The sequence below is a fragment of the Silurus meridionalis genome, chromosome 3 (genome assembly GCF_014805685.1).
Source record: "Silurus meridionalis isolate SWU-2019-XX chromosome 3, ASM1480568v1, whole genome shotgun sequence".
NCBI classification, from domain to species: Eukaryota; Metazoa; Chordata; class Actinopteri; order Siluriformes; family Siluridae; genus Silurus; species Silurus meridionalis.
Window position 1 is genome coordinate 33,339,170 of NC_060886.1, and position 9,814 is coordinate 33,348,983.

Sequence of the window (9,814 nt, forward strand, 5' to 3'; positions counted from 1 at the left end):
ATCTCCACCCAGAATTGCTTCGTCTATGCTGGCATAAACGACCTCAGGCAAAGGCAGACGGAGATCCTGAAGTGACTCTTGGTTGAAATGTTACAAAGCACATTTACCTACAATGAGGATCATGGTTCAGAACTGCTTCCCGCATACCAAGGAGGAATTGAGAGGTTCAGTAGACTTTTTTTGCTTTAAATATATGCTACAGTTATGGTGTCAAGAACACAACCTGCCCTTTTCTGATATCTGGAATGTTTCCTGGGAGTGTCCAATGCTCTTCCACCCTGATGGCCTGCACCTGAGCAGAAATGGACTGGTATCCCTCTAACATCAGGAACTGAGAATGAGCTTGGACTGTAATAACGGTCTACAACAATGGCTTAGGACAGCAGTTTTGCAAGTGCCAATGGGCTTGTTTTTTGTTTTGTATCTTGAGATTTCTTCCTCATACCACCTCCCCCCAGCAGAGTTGGAGCAGCAGTGTTATCAGATAACATAGGAATTCAGGAGGGACGTCATGTCAACACACAATTCATATTAAACAGATCTCATACAGGACTCCTGGTCTAAAGGGTCTACTATATTCTACTACTACTTACACACTTATCAGCTACCTGATGTTCAATAGTAGAAAAATGTTCAATAGAGCGACTGTACGACTGCTGGAACAGTGAGTTTCCAAACTTTATGGGTTTTTATTCTCTTTGAAACACTGAGTCTATTATTTATTATTAGAGCTGCAACAATAATCACATAATAATCGATAATGAAATTGGTTGTGAGTGAATGCTGTTATCCTCATCATGTGAAAATGGTGTAGTTTATTGAAGTGTTATTGTGTAAACTGTTTGTTTGTAACTTCGGGAGTCACACTGGATCTGTTCTGTCGTGACTCGCGAGCATCAGGTTGCGCAATCGGTTTGATCAGTTCTATTACTGTTTTTACTTCATTTATACTGATTATTTCCTGTAATATCACATTCCCAATGTATTATCTATACTGTAGAATTGTCTGTGTCATGTGATTTGATCACATTTTCTTCATATTAGAGCAAAGAGAGCTGCATCAGACATGCCACCACCCAGTGCCGCTAAAAAGCCTCGACTTGATCAATCCCTCATCACTAGTGCATTAAAAACACTGCAGGATTCCTGTGCAGATGTTTTATCTCCAAACTGGATAGATGCACTTCTTAAAGGGAAATGTGAACTTCCTTCTCTGACAGATGAAGAAAAATCTGTCATTTCCAAGTTTTGTGTGAACGAGGTCAGTGATTATCTTCTGTTTTATTTAGTGTGCATTCAATTCAAACGCATGCATTTTATTCAGTGTACATGCAATTCTATAGCTCTGGAATTGAGTTTTCTCAGTTTTAATAGTCAATCCATAATTCACTGGTCCTGATGTTCTGAAATTGAACAGTAGATATGATTTGTCATGTAAAATGTTTACTCCAGGTTTTGGTTTATGCAAAGTCGAGTAGTTTTCCTAAACCTAATCTACAGTCAAGTCTTAACCCCCTATTATAAATAAATGGAGGTTATAAAAAGAGCAGAATGCACAGTTAGAGCTCTACCTCAGTATTTCAATCATCTGCACTTGTGATTGGTTGTGACCTTTCAGTTATGATCATATTATTGTAAACATTGTTTCATTGATCTGGTTTTTAAAGAAAAGATGTATTTTCTGCCAGGAGCCTCCTGGAGACATCTACAGAGCCATCACCAGCACACTGAAGGCTCTTCTGAAAGACAAAAGTCTGACTTTCCAGAAGAGCAGGTGGTATGGTGATGATCTCTGTCCTGCTGCCTGGGACTACGTATTCAGCCTGGACCTTCTCTGTGCACAACTGGGCTGGATTTGGACCGTCTCCCATGTTATACGGTACTGAATGTAAAACTGCTTCAATGTGTTTAATTCTCATCTTTCTAGTTTTTTTGAACATTTAATAGATTACGAACTGGCAAATGTGAGACTCATATGAGACAGTGTGTCCCAAATCCTGCAAAATTTCCATTCTAGTTGCATAAACTTACAATTGATGGTATTCTATTCTATCACAAGAAAACTTAATATGTTTAATTTTTCAGAAAAAGTGTGTGGCTCATTTTGAACACTTGGCTGAAACAAACACAAACAGAGGAAACAAAGTTCAGAAACGTCTCTGTAGCAGCAATATTCAGGCTACTTGGTAAGTTTTCTGTAAATCCTGTTTTAGAGCATTATCTCACATTATTTCTGGATTCTTCTGTTTTTCACTCATGTTCTTTGTCCATCTCAAACAGGGCGACTTGGCCAAAATGGCCTTAAGGAGAACGTGGCAGCATCAGTTGAGGATCTGGTGAAAAGTGTAAATGAGTTCAGGGGGCAAAAAGGTATCAAATAAACAAGTCCTTTATCAATCTTTATCTTTATTCTCTGATGTTTAGTTCTCTATCAACAGGAAAGTGCTTCAGCAAGTCCTAATTTTATGATGGATTTTGTGTGCAGATTTGCCGTGGGAGCTGCAGCTCGCAGTGGTTTATGCCACTCATGATCTGGCACCCAGCAACCCCAAAGTCGCTCTGAACGCTTTGGAGTCGTGGAGAAAAGACCTCACAAAGCCCGTTCCTCCAGCCGTCACCAAGTGCCTGAAGCAGATCAGCTTCCTCTGTTCTCACATAAAGACAAAAAAAATGATCACATTAAATAATGTTTAATAGATTAAATTTTTTATATTTTTGTAGATAAATAAATAAAATACATAATAGATCTGCACAGTGTTATTTATCGTCTCTTTACAGTGGCGGGTCGTGCATTTTACCCTCAATCATCTGCCTTCAGTCCCAATCATCCTCTTAATAACATCAATATGATGCCACAGCTGTAGAAACCATCATTATACAGCATATAATACATGCAGTATAACAGAGCGCATGCAGATTCTTGTGCATTTTTCTCACATTGTTTTTAAATTAAGTCAAATTATGTGTTTTTGTACAGATTCTACAAAGAAGATGCAAAAGTATAAATGGCTCAAGAAAAAGCTTAACAACTTTGGGTTGACCTTTATATAATGTCCTTTATACTGAAAAAACTTTCAAAATAACCGAGTTAATAACACATTACCCCAAATTCATTTTAACAGCACTTATTTTATTAATGTGCAATTAATGCAGCATGAATTTCTCTATTTTTCTTACAAATATAAATAAATCAATATTATAAAAAAGAGGCAAAATTAAAAATAATACTAATTCTGTTCCTGATTGGGTAAGAAAACATAGTAACCAGAGATGTGTGAACCCACACAAACACTTTCTGTGTACCTTACATACACACATTGTAAAGATCCTATAGACCAGACATGGGCCACACACTGCCCGTTGGGTTTATTAATCCGGCCCGCCGAACGTGACCATCTTATGAGCCCTTCTGCAAAAATTAGCTTATCAAAGAAAAGAAAAGTGGATAGTGAGCGCGAGTGTTTAATACGGTGGACAACAAAATATATTTTCACTGAACGTTGTATGCCCAATATGCCAAGAAACTGTCGCGGTTTTCAACGAGTACAATATCAGCCGTCACCTTGCTATGAAGCAAGCCGACTACGCTAGCAAGCAGGCAAACTACAATTCAAGAGCAAGTACCAAGGCAAGTCTTTTGCTGGCATTCAAATAAGCAAAAGCTAGCAAGCCTTTCTCCAAAGGCAGGTTTTTAAAAGAATGCATGGTAGAGACGGCAGGTGTCTTGTGTCCGGAGAGCAAAGGCAAGTTTGAAAAATCAGTCTGTTAAGCAGAACTGTGACTCGCCGTGGAACTGATTGATTTAAGATATAACACGCTGTATGAAATGTCTGTGATGCAGCGCTCTGTTATACTGCATATCTGTATAATTCTATAGCTGTGGCATCATAATGATGTTATTAAGAGGGGGATTGGGACTGAAGACCTGCCACTGTATAAACTAGCAGAATCTCTGAAACACAACCCCAATTCCAAAGAGTTGAGACTCTGTGTAAAATGCAGAGGTTACAAATACTTCAATACTGTACTTAAGTTGATTCTATCAGTATTTTACTTCACTATTTATTTTCAGACACATTTTACTTTCACTCATTAAATTTGTACATAAATATCTGTACTTTCTACTTTTTATATTTTCAGACCAGTTTAATTCTACTTTTGACATGATCAATATTTTTCTTCTCATTGTGCACCGTTTTCAGCACATCAACATGTTTCTTGTTACGGTGTGACTTTTCAAACTTCCACTGGTGTATCATTTCCTGGCTCTCAGGCACCACAGAGGGTAAAAGTGTGTATGAAGGGTGTGTGTTTGATCATCTACAATGCTGGAGGATTTGAGAGACCAGGTGAGTTTCTCCACAGGTGAACACAAGATTGTTGAGTCTGCACCAGTCCATTATCCACTGCATTTCCTGTCTGAAAGTCGTCTCATTGTTCTTGATGATGAGACCCACCATAGTCATGTGACTGGTGAACTTGATGATTTGAGCTGTGCATTGCAGCACAGTCATGAATAACAGTGTGAACAGCTGGTGACTGAGGATACAGCCCTGAGGTCCCAGTGCTCACTGTGATGGGTTTTGCTGGTCCTGATCCAAACTGTCTGATGTCTCCATCATGGAGTCTATAGCATACAGGCTTTTTCCACATAAACATAAACTATAATAGACAGCAGATAACACTGTACAGATCTAAAATGTATTTTATTTCTTTATGAACAAAAGTTTTAGATGTAAATCACTAAAAAAGTAATCTATTAAATTATTCATAAAGAGAGTCTGAGGCTTGGTGACGGCTGGAGGAATGAGCTTTGTGATGTCTTGCCACCATGATTCCAAAATCTTTACAGCGACTTTGGGGTTGCTGGCTGCCAGATCATGAGTGGCATAAACCACTGCAAGCTGCAGCTCCCACGGCAAATCTGCACACAAAATCCATCATAAAATTAGGACTTGCTGAAGCACTTTCCTGTTGATAAAGAACTAAACATCAGAGTATAAAGATTTAATGATATCTTTCCTGAGTTTTTCTGTTCCAAACACATCTATGCTTTTTTGTCAGATTTTGGACTGACATTGGGAGTTTCTCCTTAAGCCCTTGTTAGCCAAGTCATCCTGTTTCAGATGGACAAAGAACATGAGTGAAAACTGAACAATCCACAAATAATGTGAAGATGCTCAAATAAAACAGAACAAGAACAGTGCCGAGTTTTAAAACTGAGGAGAGCACAGAGCACACACACTTGTTTGCAGACGCAGGCAACAGCCAATTTCAAGCAAAGGCAGTCCTTATGTTGAAAGAGTCCTCGTAGCTGACCCGAGATAGGTGAAAATTGTAGTGACAAAGAACGGAAGACATAGACAAGCACAAAACAAACAACCCATACAACATTTATGAAACCCAAAACATACAATAAACATAAAAAAATTATAGAATTATGATGATGAACCCAGAGCGTGATAAATGTTCAGAGAGATAGGCATGAGTGATGATGAAGGTGTGATAAATGCAAGAATAGCATGAGAGCCACCAAAGGGGTGCAGATGAACATAACTTCTGTCACCTGAAAAGGAGGCCAGGGCACTGGAGGTCTTCCGAGTGATGGACCTGGTCAGAACGAGAAGGAGAACAGCAACCTGAGCACAAACAGGCAACGCAGGAATGAGGATGCATCCAAGGCAGGGCGGAACCATGTTAGCGGAGGTCAAAGTGTATCATTGCCGAGGCCAGAATCGAGCAAAAGAAGATCGGAGCTGACAAGGCTGAGAAAGGCTCCAGCGGCGACTGGGACGGAGAGCTGCCTGATACCTTATTTTAAACGTTAGCCAGATGAGACTGATAAAATTATGCGCCTGACAGTCATTGAGCGATCCACAGCAGAGACCTGAGACTGAGTGATGTCGGCCATCACCGGACAGACCCCAATGAGGTTCATCACTCTATAGATCACACATAAAGTTGAGCCCAAGAAAATTTTGATCCAGAGGTGACGATGGAGTTCAGATGACGCCGCCATCAGAACAAGACTTGCCATGAGCCCACTGACGCCGCCATCAGGACCCATCCGCCATCAAATAGGTAACGCCATCAAACAATGTCTAATCTTGAGACAGAATAATTTTCAGAGGAATTTACGTCACCTTCCAGGAAATACAACGTCATCCAGCTCTGAGACACGCCCAGGAAGCTTACAGACCCTCAGGAGTTACAGACGCCATAACTCATGTGATGTCGCCTATGTAAACAGACCTATCATGTATTTAATTTACAGACGTCATTTTTATGCTTAAGGCATGACCTGCTTATCATCGCACAGAGGCAAGATGTCGCCATCAGTGGAGCATACGGGCGGCAGCAAAGCTTCCTCAGACTCTGTACAGAATCTGAGACTCTGTAGCAAGGAGCTCTGAGACTCTGTATAAAGCTCAGGAATGTTTGGGGCAGAGAAATTTAGTTCAAGTGAACCTGTGATATGGCCTCACCTCAGAATCAGGAAGAGTGACAGACCGTGAGGCAGCCAGTCAGATAGCTCAGCCGCCAGAATGTAGTGTCAGTGACTGAGGCTACGACATTTCTTTTGTGTCCAGGCGGCAGATTGGGAGACAGTGTTTTCACGGCCAAAGACGTTTTGATTCTGAGCTGAGTGCACTGAAGAGGAACATGTCCTGGAGGTCCTGAACAACAGAGCTGTTAGAACTTGGCAACTGAGCTCGTGAGACCTTGGATAGAGGATCTGCCTATCCTGGAGGAGACCAATGCTGGATCACAAAGCAGCTTCAGGACTCTGAAAACAGCTTTCAGGACTAAACAGCTCTCTTCAAGAAAACGGAGCTCTTCAGGACTCAAAGGAGGAGCTTCTGAGACACTCTGTGACAGAAAGCTTTGTGGAGGCCTGAGGAGCTGAGCTCTTTGAGGTCCTACAGAACTGAGCTCTATCCTGCAGAGCTGCTCTCAGAGGTCCTGAGAGCTGCGCTGTGAGGTCTCAGAGCTCTTTTACGACCTGGAACAGCTGAGCTCTTGTACCTGGAACAGCTGAGTCCTGCGACCAACAGCTGAGTCTCTACCTGGAATGGAGCTGTTTCTTAGGCCTAAAGGAGCTGTTCAAAATGACAAAAATGTCAAACTTGAGAGCTGCGTTTAGGTCCTGGCTGAACAGTCTATCCTCAGCTGAGATCTTAGGCCCTAGATCAATAGCAGGCAAATCTCCAGGTCCTGTGAGCCATCTTGCCTAGTGCAGGGCCTGGAGCATGGAAATTAGGTCAACATGGCGTTAAACTCTGCAATGAGCTCTGCAAACACTAGATGTGCTTTGTAACAGAGATGGTGGAGATCTGCGTGACCATCATGGGTGAGAAGCCGGATAAACCGCACGAGCCAACTTGTTAACAGACAAGGTCACAACTCACTGGCCAGAAAGATTCTCCACAGCAGAGAAATGTACGATCTTGTTCAAATAAGAGAAGTCTATATTCAATGTAAAGTTTCACTCAGCCCTGAGAATGAACAGAGTCAGGGGTATGTACATGATCCATGAAACGGCAGCGGACTTGGTTTTTGGAGCTGCTGCCGCTTCATATTCATAATTCTAATTGTTCACAGAGTAACATCATTTGTTTGGTTTTTTTTGTTTTTTTTGTAAATTATCCTTTCAGATTATTCGTCAGTGCACAAAAAGTACATAGTTTTAATACAAAGGAGAGAGAGACAGAGCACACACAGACACACAGACCACAGAGGCACACGCATCTATGTTGAAAGAGTCCATGCGCTAAACAGATAGGTAACCTGTCATTGTAGTCCACAGACAACGGAAGACATAGACATAAGCACAAAACAACAACCCATACAACCAGTACGGAACATATAATAAATTAATTAGAGGAAAGAGCTTATATAGAACTGGAGTGATGATTTCCCATGAGCGTGATTAAACCTGCTTAGAAAGGCATAATGATGACCCAGGTGCCTTCATAAACTTTTCTGGAATGGATTTAGATCCAAATATGGATCTGACATAATGTGAGAAGATGCTCAAAATCAGATAAACATACAAGTAGCCTGAAAACTGCTACAGAGACGTAGTACGATTTGTTTTGTTTGAAACAGCCATGTTCAGGATCAGCAAAGGTCCTCTCAGTAAATAAAAGATTTGGATATAATCTCGCCATGTTACGCCAGACCCCGACATAGAAAGAACTTATGGAAACCTAATATGTATTCAGTACAGTATACAGATTTATAAACCACATACATTTTATGAACCTTTTCTGTTTTTAAACATTTAATATTCTAAACCTACGTAATTTAATTTTAACATAAAATTTATATAAAAAATACAACTTGAATGATGAAGATGATGATGAATTATGTGCAGTACTAATGATGATGAAGGTGATTAAATGAATGATACCCAAGAAGAGCATTACAGCCATCAGGTGGTGCAGTATCTTCATGCCCATAATTTCTGTTGTCACTAAAGGCGAGTGTCTGGTGTCTTCTTACTGATGAACACAGTTATGGGGAGTTGCTGGCTGCTTTTCTTCAAAGGTTTTTTATACAGACATGACCTCGATTGCATTTGAGAACTGCAACAAATGAAGAAATCTCATTCTTGAGCTAAAAAGTTCTTTGGACAGTCTGACAAGGGTTGAGTGTGAACCTAAAATTTTATATTTTTTATATCTGTTAGTATTAAGATGGCCTCACACTGGTTCTCAAACACATTCCTATGTTGTCTGTTCAGTGTCTATAGGATCTTTGATACAAAACAGAAATTTGTCTGGGTTCACATCCTGGTTACTATGTTTTCTTACCCAACCAGGAACAGTTTGCTGGTTTTATCCAGTGTGTATATATACTTGTCTGTTATCTGATAAAATAAAGATTGATAAAGGACTTGTTTATTTGATCCTTTAGTGATACCTTTTGTCTCCTGAAAATCAGTTAATTTTTGCCAGATCCACTGATGCTTTTGTTTTTGCCTGATTCACCATAGGAAACATCTACTGTTTATTCTTATGTCGCTACAAAGAATAATTATTTCATATTGTTTTGATTTTTCAAAATAAAGTCACTGACAGAAGTGGATTTGAACCCAGCCCATGTGAACCAGCACACTCATTCCAGGAATGAATTGAGTCTGGCGTAGACCGCTCGGCCATCCTGAAATGAAGCTGTTTTATCCCTTAAAATATAAAACTATTTTACAAATTTGTCTACTTGTTTGTCTTATCTATCCTTCAGTGTTTCTTATTTGTGTAAGTATTTTGTTTTTCTGTCAGAATGCCTATTTACCTGCTTATCTTTCCTCTGATTAATATCTATCATTTAATCTATCCATCTGCCTGCTTGCAGATGAAAAGTACAACATCCTTCACAAGTAAAGTACAGATATTCATGTTTTAAAGACTAAAGTTGAAGTTCCACTATACTTTTTACTGAAGTTAAAGAAGAGTTTGTGATATGTACTTAATAGTAGTAAATTTTGTTTTACTTGTTTCAGTGTCACACTGGTAACTGGACCTCATATGTTTTCATTGTGCAAGTTTTTATGTTATAAAGTATAAAAATATAAAGTAAGTCTGTATTTTCAAACAAGATAGATAGATAGATAGATAGATAGAGATAGATAGATAGATATACAGAATAGACAGACAGACAGACAGATGACAGAACAGACAGACAGACAGACAGCATGTAGATAGGAAAGACAAGCAGTGAAAGGCATTCAGAAAAATAGTTTTGACAGACAGATAGAGAGACAAATTGGACAACAGATGGCTGGAGACAGATGACAGACAGACAGAGTAAT

The 9,814-nt window shown here is 39.8% G+C and overlaps 1 protein-coding gene across 2 annotated transcripts; it reads left to right on the top strand.

Moving 5' to 3' along the window:
• The first annotated feature begins 1,694 nt into the window (after positions 1-1,694).
• Positions 1,695-2,713, top strand: LOC124383008 (little elongation complex subunit 1-like). 2 transcript variants are annotated; one of them, XR_006925165.1, is made up of 4 exons: positions 1,695-1,879; positions 2,086-2,186; positions 2,281-2,370; positions 2,486-2,581. XR_006925165.1 is itself a non-coding variant. In XM_046845402.1 (3 exons), exons 1-3 carry the CDS (start codon positions 1,780-1,782, stop codon positions 2,692-2,694), a joined length of 399 nt encoding a protein of 132 aa, XP_046701358.1. In that variant the 5' UTR covers positions 1,695-1,779; the 3' UTR covers positions 2,695-2,713. The 2 variants fall into 2 exon arrangements, 1 of the variants encoding a protein (XP_046701358.1); XM_046845402.1 differs by lacking the exon at positions 2,086-2,186 and having other exon boundaries at positions 2,486-2,713.
• Positions 2,714-9,814: the final 7,101 nt, after the last annotated feature.

Bases quoted from the DNA above. Each gene is read 5' to 3' on its own strand.
- LOC124383008 (XM_046845402.1), top strand. From the start codon at position 1,780: ATGGTGATGATCTCTGTCCTGCTGCCTGGGACTACGTATTCAGCCTGG. The intron at 1,880-2,280 runs GTACTGAATGTA...CATCTCAAACAG, and splicing joins ACCGTCTCCCATGTTATACG to GGCGACTTGGCCAAAATGGC. The intron at 2,371-2,485 runs GTATCAAATAAA...TTTTGTGTGCAG, and splicing joins TGAGTTCAGGGGGCAAAAAG to ATTTGCCGTGGGAGCTGCAG.